The sequence below is a fragment of the Mastomys coucha genome, unplaced genomic scaffold, assembly GCF_008632895.1.
Source record: "Mastomys coucha isolate ucsf_1 unplaced genomic scaffold, UCSF_Mcou_1 pScaffold20, whole genome shotgun sequence".
NCBI classification, from domain to species: Eukaryota; Metazoa; Chordata; class Mammalia; order Rodentia; family Muridae; genus Mastomys; species Mastomys coucha.
In genome coordinates this window covers 84,512,980-84,531,435 of record NW_022196903.1, presented here as the reverse complement: position 1 = coordinate 84,531,435, position 18,456 = coordinate 84,512,980, and the positions used below count along the sequence as shown (strand labels likewise).

The window sequence follows — 18,456 nt, the reverse complement described above, 5'->3', positions numbered from 1 at the left end:
GTGCTGAAGAACACTTTGGGGACAGAGCGTGGAGTAGTAGTGCTTAGAATGGGATTGGGGCCTCAGACTGGCCTGGATGCATTCCTCAGAGTTGCAGGAAAGGGGCTGCCATACCCAACTAGCTGACCTGGATCCTTTGAGAGATCCTCAAAGACCCTGGGGTCCCCAGGGTAGGAAGCAGCAACTACAGAGGAGTAGGAGGAGCTCTGAACAGGGAGGAAAAGAGATATGGGCTCCCCTTACTCCCCTGCACCATATACAAATAAAGAATGTGTACATACAGATAAAACAAAACTCCATTCAACAGAAGTAATGTGCTAGTAGAATGTGTTAATTTGTATTTTGTTGTAGGCATTGTTATAATAACTAATATATGCATGACTTAATTTTATATGTGCCAGCCTTTGGAATCCTGTCTTCTCATTTGTGAAATTTGGAGTTCCTGGCATTGCTTTGAGTCCTTAAAATATATTAACCTGGGGCTGGTGAGATGGCTCAGCGGCTAAGAGCATTGACTGCTCTTCTAAAGGTCCTGAGTTCAAATCCCAGCAACCATATAGTGTCTCACAACCACCCATAATGAGATCTGACACTCTCTTCTGGTGCATCTGAAGACAGCTACAGTGTGCTTATTTATAATAATAAATAAGTCTTTGGGCCAGAGTGAGCAGGGACTGAGCAAGTGGGGCCTACTGGAATGAGCAGAGGTCCTAAAAGTCAATTCCCAACAACTATCTGTATAGCTACAGTGTGTACTCATATACATAAAATAAATAAATAAATATTTTAAAAAATATATTAATCCATTTAGTATATTAAATTGGAAGCTATGTGGAGGCACAGACATGTTAGCCACCTTGCTTAAGCTAGTGTGGAGCGGCTTGGGTTCGAACACTAGCCCTTGGCTTTGGACTTAAGGTTTTATTCTTGCAGGTCTGACATCTTGGTACTGTAAACACTCTCATAGTAGTCATGATACTCTGAAGTCTCTTAGATACCTTTAGTGGCACTTAGAAGCAGCTTGTCATTTCCCTTCCACAATTCCAAAAGACTTAGGTGAATTCATATCTCATTCAGAGTCCAGGCTGGGATCCTAAATGAATGTGTGCTGAGCAGGCAACAGTAAGAAAAGAAAAGAAAGGCAGGAGTGGGATTCCCGCCTTGGCACCCAAGACCTCAGGCAGCCTGGCCACAGGATGGAGGACAAAGGGTTTCAGGTTGGGATCCTCTGAGACTTGGGCCTGGTTGCATGTCAGGGGTCAGTCACCAGGACATGCAGGGGCTATGGAATGGTCAGGCCAGCCTCCACAGAATCTTCTGAGGGAAAGGACATTGTTAAAGAAATCAGGTAGAAAGCTATGTACATAGATGGCAGCAAGGGTCATGCCCTTGGCCCTGTGCCTTGTCCCATAATTCCCTTGACATACAGGGACTTTACTGACTGAGTGTTCTGGTGGGAGGGCATGGCCCAGTCAAATTCTTTCTGATCCTAGGACCAAACACATCCTTAGAAAAAAAGAGATGAGGAGAGAACAAAGAAGAAAAGAGTCTTCACGGAGTGGAAGCAAGGTAGGCTACTAGGAGAGAGCTGCACAAGGATTTAACATTTGATATGGGAGTAGGCTTTTCAGAGGCTAATAGGAGGTTACTGCTGAGTAGATGGGAGAGTAGAATGGTGGTACTGTACATGTACTGCTCCCAAGACTCTTCTTACCTACGAAAAGAGAAATGACTCCTGTGCCTTGTAAGGCTCACAGGAGGGTTAGATAAAGTGGATAGGACCCTGTGTGAGATGGACTTTTCCACTGCAGGTTACATGTTGCTGTGGTCCCAGGAGGGGCAATGCTAGAGATAAAATCATCAGGGAAGGTGAAATCCCTGTCCCATGGCAGAGTAGCCAGAGGACCTAGCACCATCTGGAGGCATCTTGTTACCTCACCCTGGTATTACTTTACATGAAGTATCTCTGGATGAGCATCCAGGCTTGGGGAATGGGGACTGGTCCCTCATTCAGGTAAGGCTTCTGAAGGCCAACTTGACACTCATGTCATCATGGATCCTGTTTACTAGCCCTGCCCACTGCTTCCTCAATGCCCTGTTGGCTCCTATATGAATTGTGAACATTCTAGAAAGTTCTGGGATACTCTTGACATTGCCCCCCATGGTCCCTTCTCTTCTTGGCCTGGTCAGTGAACCATTAACACAAGGTAGAGCTGCTCTGCTCTGGCTCCACAGCAGAGAGAGCTGTCATTGGCCTTCAGAGAGAATAGGTTCCAGCAAGGCCCTAATGCAAGGACAGTGGGAAGACTGAGGCTGAAATTTGGATTGCTGATATAGGTACCCAGCATTCTGCTTGGAATGTCCAAGCAATGATCACACATAGTCTCACATCAGAGTAGTAGAGAAGCTCTGGTTGGGGAAGGTGCATAGTGCCCACTGCAGTAGGAAAAGGTATCCTGTGTGGGAAAGCAGCAAGGCTTTAGAGGGAAAGTCAGTCCCCGGAAGTCTTTGTCAATGTTCTATTGCTATAAAGAAACACCATGATCAAGGTAACTCTTATAAAAGGAAGCACAGTTTCAGGGGCATGGAGGATGACAGCAGGCAGGCATGGTGCTGGAGAAGTAGCTAAGAGCTACATTCTAATCTGTAGACAGAGAGAGGGAGAGGTAGGGGAAAGAAGGAGAGGGAGAAGGAGAAGAAGAAGAAGGGGAGAGAGAGAAAGAGAGAGAGGGGGAGGGAGGGAGAGAGAGAGAATAGTGATTGGGCCCGAGTGCATGGAGTTTTGAAACCTCAAAGCCCACTCCCAGTGACACATTTTCTCCAAACAAGGCCATGCCTCCTAATCCTGCTCAAATAGTGCCACTCCCTGGTGATAAAGCATTCGAATATATGAACCTATGGGGACCATTCTTATTCAAACCACCACATTCCATTCCTGGCCCCCATAGACTTATAGCCATATCATAATGCAAACTGTAATCAGTAGTCCCCAGAGTCTTTCACAGTCTCAACATTGTTTAAAAGTCCAAAGTCCAAGTCTTTTCTGAGGCTCATGACAGTCTCTTTTTTTTTTAAACTGTAAGCCCCTGTAAAATTAAAATGAAAAAATCAAGTATTTCTTATGTACAATGGCAAAGAATATAATTTCAACTCCAAAAGGGCGGAAAGGGGGTATCGTGAGGAAATACTGGATCAAAGCAAGAATGAAACCCAGCTAGGCAAACTCCAAATTCTGTATCTCTATGTTTGATGTCAAGCCAATCTTTAGATCTCCAATTCCTTTTGTTCACTGCAACACTCTTCTCTCTTGGGCTGGTTCACACCAGGTCTACAGCTCTCCTTAGCAGGTATCTCATGACTTTAGTAATCTCCATCATCTTGGGATCACAAATGCAATCCAACAATTGAGATTTTACATTCAGAACTTTATGGAGTGGCCAGCTCGTGGCTTCTCTACAGGGACAGGCTTGATACAGGCCTGGCCTCAGCAACTTTCTTTAGCAGTGGAGAGAGATTGCACAACCCCTTTCTTTTAATCTTGACTCTAAAGCCAAAACTATGAGGCAGAAGCTGCCCAGGAATTTGGTCCCTTCCTTCAGTCACATTGTATCAGCTTCTGTTGCTGATGGTTTCCTTCACTGCTTAAGTCCTTTTAAAATTCCTTTTCACAAGTTGGAAGCTTAGCTGAGTGGGGTCTTGCCCTGAAGTCACTACTCTCTTTATTCAATTTAGCATCAGGCTTTTCTTCTATCTCCTTGAGTACTGGCCTTGGCTCCAATATTACATTTTTCTGGTGCTATTTTTCTCCTCAAACTACGTTTTGTAATTTCTTTCTTGCTCAGTTTACTCCTTTTCATTATAGATATGCATAAGAATGACCACCAATAATCATGCAACACAGTCAATACTAGGCTGTCTTGAAATCTCCTCTGCCATTGTCGTTAATTAAAAATTCTTGGGGCTGGCAAGATGGCTCAGTGGGTTAAGAGCACTGTCTGCTCTTCTAAAGGTCCAGAGTTCAAATCCCAGCAACCACATGGTGGCTCATAACCACCTGTAACGAGATCTGACACCTTCTTCTGATGCATCTGAAGACAGCTACAGTGTATTTATGTATAATAAATAAATCTTTAAAAAAAAATTCTTCAATTTAGCTTCAGACAGATTTTTAGGATGAGGGCCTCTTGACCACTTATTAATATCCTTCCCCTCTGAAATGTCTTGAGTTAGGCTGTTATAATTCACATTGCTCTCTGCACCACTGTCTTTCACAGGCCTACTAGTATAGCCCATTAAAACTCATTTAAAGCATTCAACTGCTTTCCTAATTGAAATCCACATTCCTCTCACAAGCAGCAAGGTCAGGCCTGTCACAGCAGTACCCCAGTCTCTGATACCAACTCTTTCTTGGTCACTGTTCTATGACTGTGAAGAAACAACATGACGAAGGCAACTCTAATAAAGGAAGGCATTTAATTGAGGGCTTGTGTTAATCCCACTGTATGAGATTAAGGTCATTACCACAATTTTTGAGCCAGTTTTGAAGCAAGCTTGCATTAAATACTGGCCAGGAAGACGAACCCTGGCCATATCCATCCTGGGATTCCCAGAAAATGGCCACAAGTCACATTTTCCAAGATTTATAAAGACAAACCTCTAAGGCTATGTATTTCCTACCAGGTCAAGTCAGGAGGAATCATATACTCTGAACATACTTCCTGCCTACATACCTCCTACCTATATACAATCAGGAGCTAGCTTTCTGCCTATGTACCTCAACCTACATGTGATCAAGCACATCCAGTCAGTTGGGTCAAACAAACTTGTTTATGGGAGCAAAAACTTGTGGCCTGTTATCTTACATAAATATCCCCCAGGAACTCAGGAACTACCAGTCCTTGGGCAAGGGGTTTACAGGTTGTATAGATCTCTTAGGCACAGTAATAAAAACTTAAAACAAAACTTTGGGGGCTGGAGAGATGGCTCAGTGGTTAAGAGCACTGACTGTTCTTCCAAAGGTCCTAAGTTCAAATCCCAGCAACCACATGGGTGGCTTACAACCATCCATAATGAGGCCCTCTTCTGGTGTGTCTGAAGACAGCTATAGTGTACTTACATATAATAAGTAAATAAAAAGGAAAACAAACTTTGGCTCTCACATTTGCTTACAGTTTCAGGAGCTTAGTCTATTATTATGGCAGGAGGCATGTCAGCAGGCAGGTGGGATGCTGGAGAATAAGAGCTACATTCTGATCCATAGGCAAAGGTTAGGGGAGGGATGTTGTTGGACAGACAGACAGACAGGCATAGACAGGGACTAAGCCCAGCACAGGCCTTTGAAACCTCAAAGCTTACCCCCAGTGGCCTACTTTTTCCACCAGTGCCACACCTACTTCAATAAGACCACACCTCCTAATCCTTCTCAAATAGTACCACTCCCTGGTAGCTAAGCATTCAAATACATGAGCCTATGAGAGCCATATTTATTCAAACCACGCACAGCACAACTGCCCTTTCCTACCAGATAGTACCACATGACCAGTAGAAAGTGACAACTGGCCCCCCTCACCCCAATACCATAGAACACAGGGGAGAGTGTGGAGTGTGGTCCTGGGCAGGGTAAGCTTGCCTAATTTCTATTGCCTTTTTACACACAGGGAGACTGAGACGTGGGATAGGAAATGACTTACACCGAACTTATTTCACAGCTGATACATGAAGGGGTCAAGATATGATCCTAGTGTGGCCAGTCCCTACTCATATACCTTTGGCACAGCTGTAGTTTGATCAAAGAAAGGAGTTGGGAACCAGGCTTCAGGGCCTAGAGCTGGACCACAGGGCTGTGGACTGGGACAAGGAGTGGGGCTTGGGCTTCCTCTCTCAATATGGAGACTGTAAAGCCTGGTCAGGACTCTTTAGGGGAAGGATCATGGCAGTGTCCTGTTAACTATACGCAGATTTAAATCCCAGCCCAGGGACTGGATGTAGCTCAGCTGTAGGAGCTTGCTTATGCACAAGGCCTTCTATCATGATTCCCAGCATCCACATTCTCTTTGGGGGAAAAAAATCCTAGACCTGAGAGCTGTTTGATCCTGCCAGCAATACGTCCTTTCTCCAACCTTGGTTTCCCCATCTGAGAAGGAAGCAGATGGACTGGCATTGCCAAAGACCCTTTGTGCCAGCAGCAGGCTGAGGTGTGGGTGGCAGTGCAACCTCTGGGGACATCAGAGGGAAGTTAAAGCACATGGTTTCTTGTCTGAGGCCACCCATGTGACCTGATGGGGCAGGGTGCCAAGGGGCTTGCTGTGGGGCTATTAGTAACCCTGTCTCACTTTTACCACCCCAGGAGCTCCCTGGAAACCGGAAGCAGCCTCTCCACTGACCGATACAGGTACTGTCCTGCATCTGCCTCTTCTGTCTCAGGGCCACGGAGGCCCACATTTTCTGAATGCAGCTGGGGTGGAGAGAAACCCTTGGGGGGTGGTGAAAATTGACCTTCTTAGTAGGAGAACCCCCCCAACTCCCCAGACACCAGAGGTCCTGCTGATATACCCCCAGACAATATACAGTTGAAGCAGATCTCCCAAGCAAGGGCTTAGCCCAAGGCCTCCCCAAGAGCAGAACTGAGGGCCTCTGGAGGTCAGGTTGTGATGAGGCTGATTGTTGCAAGATCCAAGGCTGGGGTTCCCTGAGGAGCAGCCTGCAGCAGCCAGTTCCCATGACAACCAAAGCTGGAGTCAGTGAGAGCCTGGAATTTCCATTGATTGGCAGTGCACTGGAGGGGCATGGTGCTGTCTCTGTATGCTTCAGATCCCAATGTTCTTACCCAGGATCTTCAAAAAGACTGCACTCCATTTTTACCAAAAAGATCAGATACTTGGCTGGGCATGCAGCTCAGTTGGTAGAGCCGAGCCATTGTTTAGCATGCAGAAGGCTTTGGGTTCCATCTCTATAAATCAAGAGTGCTAGTGCACATTTGTGATCCCTGCACTTGGTAGATGGAAGCAGAAGATAAGTTTCAGATCACCCTGGGCTACTTAGGCAAGACTCTTGACACTCTGCCTCAAAAACAAAGAAAGCCAAAACCTACCCAAAGAAAAATTAGATATTAGGCCCCTTGCCCTTGCCAGGGCCTGAAGAACTTTGCTCTCTGTATTATGGGCAGGAGTAGCTCCAAGAACCATGTGAGTCGCTCCTAGAAAAAAGCCAAGTCTGTACAGGACTGAGGTGCAGGAGCCAGGGTAGGAGATGTGGCCACTCAGGAACTGGGCTTTTGGAATAGAGGAGACTTATGTGATGTGAACCCATTACTGACCTCAGCAAGGCCAGGCCTGCATGTCAGGATACAGGCAATACTGTATAGAAATGTGAAAGTTGTAATGGGAAATTCCTAGCTCTAAGGCATGCACATAGCAAGGGGGTAGTCTCTGTTCACATTTCCAGAGCTGGGCATTGCCCTAAGATGTGAGGACCAATAGCTGTGTGGTACACACTTGGTAATGTACACAATCCTGTATATGTATACTCCAGTACCTATAGCAGATTCATTTAATGACACCCAGTGAGACAGGACAGTTGTGGCCCCATGGCAGACATTTTCTTGCTTAATGTCTACCAGGGAGACAGAGCTGGGATCTGAGCCTTGGGGATCCCATGTACATGCTGTCCCAGTCCTACCCACATGTGTGACACACTTGACATACCAGTTTCTCATGTGCTTGTCAGACTCTTGCATATGTGAGATCCAGAACATTTTTAGCCCTGGTTCCTCCCAAGCAGACACTTGCCCATGGGCTTCCACACAGTAGTACTAGGGCATGCCAGGACCATAACCCACTTCAGGGCTTACATAGTCCATGCTCACACTTGGATACACTCACAGTTCTCACTCCAGGCTGGCTCAGTGTACCCTTATGTCTGAGGGTATCCAGGGCAGGGTATGCTGGGCCTGAGAGAAAAAAGTTCAAGAAACTCTTGTGGGCAGCTGAGCCTCTCTGTCACTTTCTAGAACCCCGTGGAGTTGCTAAGAGCAGTGTCTCCACCAGCATGAACCCCTTTGCCATCCCAACCGCCATGGGGGCCTACTAAAGGAAGTTCCCAAAAGCTCTGGAATGAATGGAAGAAAAGGTGGATGTAACTCTTGATTCAGTATACATGGGGGCTGGGTTGGGCTGATCAAGTCCCGTACTGACTGAAGTATGACTGCACAGTTAACACCAAAGCCAGCCCAAGCTCTCTCTGGACCAGGCAGGGCCGTGGCCAGGGTAGCCCTTCAGTTCCTAGAGGGCAGAGCTAGGGGTCAGAGGAAGGCTCAGGTAGCCACTCCTCCATCCAACCCTGGTTCTTGAGTACCTGTGGGTATCAAGTCCTCAGGACACCACAGGCAGTCCAACCACCCTTGCCTCTCTGCGGCAGGGCCTTGCAACAAGGCACAAACTCCACTTCTTAGTATAATGTGCTGGGGAGAGGCATGACAAGGACTGAAGGAAAAGGGTAAATGGCACCGAATGACCAGAGGGAAGTTAGGGGAGGTAGTTCTGAGGAATCTCAGCTGGTTAACCTTGGTGGGCAGGACGGGATTGGCATCTCTTCTGGGAACAGCTAGTGCAAAAGCCCTGAGGTGGAGCATGTTCAGTATGTTTGCAGCACAGCATTGAAGCAGATGCTAAATGACATCTGCTGAAGTCTCTGTCACCTGACTGTGATGTGTGACCTGCTTTGGAATCCTCACAGCCCCCTTTGGATCTGCCAGAGCCAGCTCAGTGCGTTCATTCTTTATATGAGAATGATGAACCCAGAGAGATCAGGAACATTGGACCAGATCCGTTACTGGGACCCAGGGCTCCACCGCAACCTCACTCCCCCCAGCCACCTGGCCTCTGTGGCCTTCTTAAGTGGCAGGGGTCTGCAAGCCCCTGAGAAAGTGCGTTTCAAACTCTGGTGGAAGAGTGCCACAAGCCTTTCCCTACCCTGCCCCGCCCCACCCCATCAAGGTTCTAAAAGCTCCACAGCCTGGGAAATCAGAAACAAAGGTCCCAGCCAGTAATTGCCGCCTTTCACAGGCATAGCCAGCTTCCTCTGCCACACGCGTGAGAGGGAAGCCAATGTCCTTGTCCCAGGAAGGGGGTGGTGGCACTCTGGGTGGGGGAAGGGAACAGCATAAGCCACCTTGGCAAACAGGGTCACCTCTCAGGCAGATGGTCCCCTCCCCTTCCCTGCCTGCCCCCCAGCTGTCCCCCTGCTTATGAAGCAGGAGGTTCTGCTCAGCTCTGAGAATACTGGTGCAACTCTCCCCCTTCCCCATCCACAGGCCAGTGCATGCAGTGGAGTTTGCTCAGTCCTGCAGTCCTCCAGTCTGATAGCCCCAGGACCCACTCTCTAGACCCAGTTTCTCAGGCCAGCACTTCCAACAGAGAAGTCAGGACTGAGAATCTTTGTTCTGTACTGAGTAGAGCATAATTGGTAGCATCTAATCATCCCTCAACAGCAGCACTGCTGGTGACAACTAAACACTTCTCCAGGCGTTACCCAGGTGGTAACACACTGGTGACAAGTCATCTGTGGTTGAGAACAACTGTTCTAGATGGAGAGCTTGCTGGTGGCCACAGGTAAAACTGTCTTGCCAGGCCAGGTAGCTGCCTTGCTTGACTTTGTACAGTATGGATCTCCACCCTGCTCAGGGTGCACGAGCTCAGGCTCTTTGGACTTCAGGTCTCTCCTAGCTGCTGGACTTGGAGCTCTGTGTATATACATCTTGAACATAGGATGTTTCCTGGGCCTTTGTTTTCTCATCTGTAGGGAGAAAGTGGCCTTCTTTGTAAAAGATGCAAATTGATACAGATTTGGAGCCTGAGGTGGCCAAGTGAGTGTGGCACTTAGGAAAGTCCCTCGGGTTCTGAGATTGTCCCAGTTGCCTTCTAAGGTTCTCATAGTTTCCCCTGCTGATGGTGGAGCAGCTGCTGGTGCAGACATTGATGGAAAGATGTGGTCCCTCCCTGGGGGCACTCCAAGCTGATGAAGGAAGCTGTGGGTCATACATGAAGAGTCAGGCATCCGGGAGGAATCACACTTGGTGACAAGAGAGGCTGTGCTGCTTTATTGGGACATCTAGGGAAGGTAGGCGTCTGACTTGTAATAGGGATATGATCAGGTATGAGGAATTCCTAGCAGAGGGAATCCCACAGCGGGCCAGAAGGATGAATCAGGGGGAAAGGGGACATAGCTGGGCTCTGTCTCCAGGTACCAGAGAGGTCAGATCACTAGCAGAGTGTCCAACAGTTGCTTGGTGAGGAACCCTGCCTTTGTTCTGAGTGCAGCAGGGCAGGGGGAGAGTGGAATCATGTTGGTGTCTGAAAACAAAATAATGCATTAAAGGTCACTGGCTGGAATGTGAGGAATAGGCCACTGGAGTTGATATAGAAGCCAGCCAATCAACCAAGGGAAAGGAGACAGAGGATGGATTCTGCTTCTAGCCTGTATCTACCAGGCCTTATGGCCCAGACTCAGCCTGGGAAACAATGCCCCTGTTTGGCCATGGCCCCCTCAGCCCAGCCATTGCCCTCCCACCCTCCCTCATTAGCTACAGGAGTCTCTTCCAGCAGCCAATGAGCAGCTGTCATTGCGGTTCCATTTTAGATTTTATCAATGTGTTCCTGTCGCCAGGGCAACGGAGCTGGCGGCCTTGTCAGTCTTTCCTAATGCCTTTCAGAGCCCAGTTACCCCCACCACCAGCACCATGTGGCTACGCGGTGAGTTTTCAGTCTTGCAGGCCAGGCTGGGATTCCTCCACACATAATTTATCTGGCAGCGGAGGCAAGTGTCTGTCTGTCACCTGGACCCCTCCCTCCCTCCCTGTCCCCCCCCACCCCCACCCTCCTGCCCTGTCCCTGCCACTCAGTCAAGGCAGGTGGGTGGACACTGGCTCATCATCAGAACCCCGGCCTAGTTGGAAAAGGAGCTGGCAGAGCAGCTGCAGAAGCCATCACTCACAGGCTCCTCAGGAAGATGGGCTGGGGGCCCCCACAGCTCAGCATAGCCAGGGATGCCCTGGTTTGCTTTGGGGACCCCCAAGAGAGCCCCCAGAAGCACTGGGCACCAGAGACAGCAGCAGCGTGAGCCTGCCCGGTGAGAGCGTGCACGCGGATGAGCTGCAGGCTTTTGTGCTTGCTGCTCTTTGTATTGGAGGCGCGCACTGTGTGAGCTGTACTAGGCAAGGCTGGGCCATGTGAGTGGGGGCCGTGGCAGGGACCAGCAGCCAGGCCTCCACCTCCTAGCAGCCCCTTGCTGTGTCTCTGGAGACACCACTACAGTCCACTGGAGACTGGAAAGTGAAAATGCTCAAGTTCAAGGCCTTTTGCCTGGATTATTGGCAGTTCCTGTGCCTGCAGCCGTTGCATGGGGCCTATAAAAGGTAAGCAGACCCCCTCTGCAGAGGACCTAGGCCATGAGGGCAATGGGATCAAGAAAGAAAGTTCAGCCTGAGTCTGCCCAGCTACAAGACTGTCCTATTTCAGCTCAGGGTCCCCTCCACTGGCCAGGAATGCTGGTGGCACTTAGTGTGGTCCACTCTGCAACTTGGCTTAACAATCTCTCCCTCCCTCCAGCCTACTACTAGAAGGGGTTCTGCAAGGGCATGGTTCCTTGACCATGCTAGAGTATAGCCCTGCTGCATAATTCTTGCTGCTGTGTCAACCCAGGGAGCCAGTGAGGTGCTGAACAGGTCTGGTTCCCAGGAAGGCAACAATGTAGCCCTGGCCTATAGTCACAGTCTTTCCAGTAGAAGAATTGCTATGACAAGTGAGTTGGGTGGACTCCACTACTCAGCACAGATCTGGGATGGCAGACTGGGGACCACCTGACCCAGAGGTCAGAGGACTGAAGTTGAGCATCTTCCCTCCAAGTACTACCTGGGGCAGGCCACTTTTCCTCTTTGAGCCCATTTTCCCAGGGATTTGTACCTGACAATTTTAATAGGTGGGATTTGAATGTTGCTTCCTACAGTGACAGGGACTGCAAGAGCTGAGAGCCTTAGTGGGTGTGTATGTGTGTGTGTGTATATAAGTGGATAAATATATGAGAATGGCTATGAGTGTGTGTGTGTGTGTGTGTGTGTGTGTGTGTGTGTGTGTGAAGGGGGATTGTGATTCTTTATATCTTTTGAAAGTATATATATTTCAAAGTATTTAAATGTGTATGTGGGGGGGTGCATGGTCTCCATGCGCACTTTGCTCAAGTTATTCGTGCTGTGTCCTGCAATAGAGTACCATGTGGTCATGGCAGGGACGTCTGAATGGCTGTAATTACAAACTTTGAGAAACAAACTACTCTGGGGGAATTTCCTGATCTCACACTCTGTTCATGGTTATTAGTATGCATGCAGTTCTGGGAAAGTGTAGAAGCTTTGCTTTCACTCCTAGAAGGCTTTATTGGGAGAGGGTGCTGAGGGTCCCACAACCACCATAGAAAGGAAGTCTCCATACTTGAGTGAGTGCCAAGCAGTAAGGCCCGTCCTGCATCTGATTACTCCAGCCACAGGAGTTCTAGGTGCTCAGATCAGGGCCTCAGCACACACAGTACATGCAGCTGGAGAGACTTTTGTCCTTTAGGTTATGTGTGGCCCTCCAGGACTGAATGCCCTGTGTGCCCAGGAGCACCTGTGCTTGATCCTTACCGAGTGTGGGTGGAACATTATACTCTGTTGTTAATCTCAGCCAAAAAAAGAAAAAGAGAGAAAAAGAAAAGAAGAAAAGAAAAAGAAAAAAAAAAGGCAGTACAGCCCTTCATGAATCTGAGATAAGTGAGACCCAAACACAGAGTTGTGTCCATGTGGCCTGGGGATTAAACTCAGGTCTCTCTGTTCTGAGACAGACTTTTTCAGTTATCTATTTATTCAGACCATGCAGATGCTGGGGTCTGGTAGAGAAGAAGAGGAACAGATTCTGTCAGCTGTAAAGGCGTGTGATCAGAAACCTGTTAGAACAGAGGGTCTGTATCTGAGTGGACCTTCCAGAAGTGACCTCTTATAGTGGGGGCAGGGGGAACATATCTGAATGGCTTTGCTAGCAAAACATAGAACAAGCCTAAGGACTTTGAAAGAACTGAGGGTCTTCAGGACATAAGAAAAGCCACATGACATCATTAGGCCTGGATGTTGTGCTGTAATTGTTGGAGAGCCCACTAAGGATCTTGGCTATGTCAAACTCAGGTTTACACTCGGATCACATGGTCCGAGAATAAAGACCAAGCCAACAGCAGCCCTTCCCGCCCATCCATGTGTCAGGTTCTTATTCAGTGCATATGCCCTTTCCTTCAGGGATCCCAGCCTGCCAAGGGAGACCCACTAACAAGCCTGAAAGCTGAGGCAGGGATGGACAACTACAAAACTATAGCATGAACGAGGCCTCCGGGAAGAGCTGGGAAGTCTTATTGTTGGTGATGACATCTGAATGATGTCTGTGGATAGGCACTGGATTTAATTGCCAGCAGTGGACAGTACTTATTATATATTTAGACTTTTCAAAGGTGAGGAGGAAGCATTGAAGAAGTGGTTACAAAGAAAGGCAAGACAGTGATGTAAATGCTGAGGCTCTGACACCTGCCGTCTATGACTCTCCGTTGAAGGCACCTGAGCAGAGGGAGGTGGGAACATCCCACCTCCCTCAGGTTAAAAAACTGAGACACAGGGGAATATACTTTGGCTGTAGTTACAGGCTAGTTAGGAGTACAGTCATAAGGTGAGCAGGGCCAGAGAAGCTACTGTGCTGCTCACCAAGTGCTGGTGGCTACCCACTGTGATGAGCATCATGCCCAAAGCACAGGGGAGGGGGGCTCCTTTCCATCCATTTCTCACCACAACTATGATGGTATATCATGGAAATGGACAAAAACTTTGGATGCAGTCAGCTCCTGCTTGGCCAGGAGCTTCAGGAAGTCTCTCATTCTCTGATGCTCTACTGTGCTCTCCCAAGGTGGCCAGGTCTGCTAAACTCCCCTTTAGCAGCTCTTTGGGGACTATGGAAAAGTGCATGAAAGTGCCAGAGGCTCTGTGTCTAGTGAGGTTTAGCAAGTGGCTGCACAGCCCCAGGGGCTCTCCTCACAGAGGCTTTGAGCACAGTCACTTGGCTTTTCGCCTGATGCCATATTTCCTTGTTTAAAACTGCGACCCAAAACTTAAAGAGTATGAAAAGGGTGTTGTGCAGACAATGCATAATTAACCACTTCTAAACACAGGGTGTGCCAGGCTCCCTTGAAGCTGTTAATTATTCTTCATTAGTGGTCTTAAGTTAATGTAGACTGATTCTGGAGCCCCGCCAGTGGCTGGGTCTGGTTGGAACTTGTGACTTCTTTAACTAGAAATCATACTGAACTGTTGAGGAATGCCTCTGCTTTTTTCTTTCTTTCCTTCTTTCTTTCTTTCTTTCTTTCTTTTTTTCTGCTGTGAGTAGGAAGTTGTCGACTCTCCATCCAGGAGAGGAGCAAGGGCCTTCTCCCAAGTACTCTGGCTGGCCAGATCTGAGGGCATTGTTAATGAAATAAGCCAGATACAGAGAAAACAAGGAAGGTCTTTCTGTCCTCTGGCATAGGATGGCTCTGTGCAGACAGCTTCTCAGGTCTCATCCTGCCTACATCCTAGACCCAGAGCCCAACAGAACCTCAGGTCAGGAGCCTGCATTTCCAGGCACAGTTTGGTGACTTTGCTAATACATAAGATGGGTTTCCATATTTTAAGCTTGAAATATGTAACAGTATGCTCTACTATTTGCTTTAAATATTTTGTGGTAAAATCTGTAGCATAAAGCTTGCTTTGATTCCAGTAATCAGGAGACAGAGGCAGGCAGATTTCTGTGTGTTCGAGGTAGCCTGGTCTACAGAGTGAGTTCCAAGACAGCCAGAGCTACATGGTGAGACCCTGTTTCAAAACAAACAAACAAACAAACAAACAAACAGTTTCATTATGCTGCCAAAGCTGGCTCTGACCTGGGTTCAAAATACCCTCCTGTTTCAGCCTTCAATTGCTAGGAACACAGATGTGCACCACTGAGCCCAGTAAAAGCCACCATGGTAACCAATTCACTGTGCCCTGTGAAAATATATTCACACTTGTGCAGCCACCCCCATCACTCAACTCTAGAATGTTCCCAATTTCCCAAATCAAAATTCTGTCCCCATTAAACACTGATCCTCCACCCCCATGGCTCCCACAGTGCTACTTTCTATTTCTAGGGACCCTACCTCAAGTATTTGTCCTTGAGAGACTTACTTCATTCGGTATACTGTCTCTAAGGTCTGACTGCAGTCTAACATGTACCACAGCTGCCTCCTTTCTAAAGCTCAATCTACTGGAAGTTTCTACCCTATTTTGCTTCTGTATACAGGGGGAGCACTGCAGTTATTCCTGCCTTAGGTGTTATGAATATGGGTATGCTAGTCACTCTTAGTTGTGAGGTGTGGAGGTAAATCCAAGTCACAGCACTTGGGAGGTAGAGGCAGAGGCAGGGGTATATCTGCCAGGGCTATGTAGGTAGACCTTGTCTTAAAAACAACAACAACAACAATAACAAAAACATTGCAGCTTGCTTTGTGCATTCAGTCTTTTAAGGTCTATTTATTCAATACTGGGGAGAAAACTTCTTCATACACACCAGGCAAGTGTTCTACCACTGAGTTCTAACTCCAACCCATTCATTCAATACTTTGCTAGTGAGACTCGTCGTGTTGCTGGGCATGGTCCCCTCCATTCATCTGTGTTGATGCATTGGATTCCGTTACACAAATAGCTGCATGTTCACAGTTATGGTCAGGGCAGTGATCCATTCTTTCTTGTGCTTCCTAGCTCTTGAGCTGTGGCATTCCTGTGGATGTGTACAGGGTAGTGTGTGAGTGAGAGCCTTCAACTCTGCTGGGCTTAGCAAGGTCACTTTCTAAAGAGGTTGTGACAGCATGTGGGTGAACATTAGCTCCACATTCTTGCTAAGCAGGGTATTAGAAGCCTTGTGATATTTTTATTGTAAAAGCTAAGAGGAAGAGTGAGACGAAGATTTGTGTCAATGGTGTGGACTTGCCTCTGGGGCTCTCAGCATTCAACAGTGTGGTATAGTGTCACTCATCTAAGTTTCTACTATGGGATTCCAGGAAAGGGACCTCAGGGGCCCCTACCCTAGGGCCTTATACCCTATCCTCCAAACATGATGGTTAGTGGAACCAGCTCACAGCATACTGGTTGCCTACTTACTTCCTAAAGCCTGGCTTTTATAAGTCAGAACACTAACTTGTAAGGCTACTCCCAAACCATGGGCACCATATAGGGCTCAGAGGGCTCCTGTGGCAAGGCTTAAAAAGGGGTCTGACAGGACTTTGAGGGAACATAAACACTTGCTGCTCACCAGGTCTCAGGTCTGTCCATCAGGAGTAGGGCAACCTGAGAGCTCTGCAGGCTCATGAGAATCCATGCAATCCTTTGACGGTAAAAACTCTCCATCACTGAGATGTAGGTGTTAAATGTTTGTGCTGCCTCAATGAGTGACATACTGTCTAGTGAATACTGCTGGGATGAACTTGTGGCTCGGTGGCAGAGAGCTTGCCTAGCATGCCCAAGGCCAAGGTTCCATGCCCAGAACTTCATGGTGAGTGGGTAGGGACCACAAAGAAGAAAATAAAAGGGCTCTAGAGAGATTTCTTGGCTGTTAAGATTGTGTGTTGCTCTTGTAGAAGACCTGAGTTAGGTGCCAAGCACCTATGTTGGGAGGCTTACAATAGCTGATGACTCTAGGTCCAAGTAATCTTGCCACCCTCCTCTGGAATCCACAGGCAATGATACACACACACACACACACACAGAGAGAGAGAGAGAGAGAGAGGGGGGGGGGACTTAGTTATTATTACTGTGAAGAGAGATCAATACCAAGGCAACTTACAAAAGAAAGCATTTAGCTAGGGACCTACTTACAGTTTCAGAGGGTGAGCCCATGACCATCCTGGCCAAGAGCAAGGCAGCAGGCAGTCAGGCATGGTGCTGAAGCAGTAACTGAGAGCTTACATCTTATCTTTTAATTGGGAGCAGAGAGAGTCAGACTGGGCCTGGTGTGGGCTTTTGAAACCTCAAAACCCATCCTCAGTTGCATACCTCCTACAACAAGGCCACACCTCCTGATCCTTCCCAAAATAGTTCTACCAACTAGAGAGCAAGCATTCAAATATATGAATTTTTAAAAACTTACAAGAAAAAAAAGTAAAATAAATTTCAGTCTCTGAAGTGAATTTTATTTACTTCCACCCCAAACCCAACAGAAAGAAAACAGGGAAACAATGTGGTTGGTTCCCCATATTTCAGATCAGAAAGAAGATTAAGACCAGAGAGATTTGTTTTCCTGATGTCACAGAGGTAGCTTGCCATCAGCTTACCCAAGCTACTTATTACCCAGTGCCAATTAACACTTCCTGGATCAATGTAATATTGTAGTTGCTATGACTATATAACTAATGAATGCAGAACCTAGTAGTTTAAACCAATGGTTCTTTTCTTTTGAGCAGAGATTGGTCTATTTACTGTCCCCCGGGGCATCTTGAGGTTGGATTCCTAGAAGCACCCCTTACCTCATCCCCACCCCTATCTTGCATGTTTGGTTCTCTCCCTGTGATCCAGGCTTCCTCAACCTTAGAGCAGTGTCTCTCAACCTGTGGGTCACAACCCCTTTGGCAAACCTCTATCTTCAAAAGTATTTACATTATGATTCTAACAGTAGCAAAATTACAGTTATGAATTAGCAACAAAAGTAATTACATTGCACTGTTACAGATCCTGACCACTGTGGGTGGGTATTGAGACTGCGTCTCCTGACCTGGATCAGGGTTCTTGTGGAGGCTATGTGGTAGGATGCAGGTGTTGGGAATTTTTGGAAACAGAGGCAACTATGGTGATAACAGCAAGTCACTTTCTTCCCATGATGTTCAGGTCCCTAAGCTGAAATGAGCTTAGGAAGGTTGCTGGTGGGGAGAAAGGGAATGGGTACCTGAGACCCAGTTGGCCCTCAGCAAATGCAGGTGCTCTTCTCAGTGAGGTTCTAAGTTCAGACCAAGGTGATTACTGAGGAGAGAAGTCACTTCCTCCAAGAAAGGGGAGAGGCCGAGGTATACTGCAGAGCTGGGAGCTGGGAGAGGACTTACCCTGCAGGCTCACGAGGAAAGGCAGTATGTCCTGGGGAAGAATTTGAGAATAAGGGTGTGAATAGGACACTTGCTAGGGCTATGAAGAAAGCCACAGACACCAGGTATGATGGGTGTACATCTTTAATCTCAGCTCTGGGAGGCCAAGGCAAGTGGACCTCTGAGTTTGAGGCCAACCTGCTCTACACAGCAAGTTCCAAGATAGCCAGAGCTACACAGGAAAATTCTGTCTTAAAGAAAGAAAGGGAGAGGGAGGGAAGGAAGAAAGGGAGGAAGGCAGAGAGAGGGGGGAGG

The 18,456-nt window shown here is 47.7% G+C and overlaps 1 protein-coding gene across 5 annotated transcripts in view; it reads left to right on the top strand.

Moving 5' to 3' along the window:
• LOC116099261 (IQ motif and SEC7 domain-containing protein 1) overlaps positions 1 to 18,456 on the top strand; it is a 330,953-nt gene that overhangs the window by 198,011 nt on the left and 114,486 nt on the right. For 3 of the 5 annotated variants that reach the window (XM_031382561.1, XM_031382555.1, XM_031382562.1), the window contains exon 3: positions 6,347 to 6,391. The exons of 1 other annotated variant lie outside the window; for it this stretch is intronic. In XM_031382561.1, coding sequence (XP_031238421.1) covers positions 6,347 to 6,391 — 45 coding nt within the window. Of the gene's footprint in view, positions 1 to 6,346; positions 6,392 to 10,987; positions 11,411 to 18,456 lie in introns of those variants that run through there. One more of the 5 variants, XM_031382556.1, reaches the window with a different exon arrangement.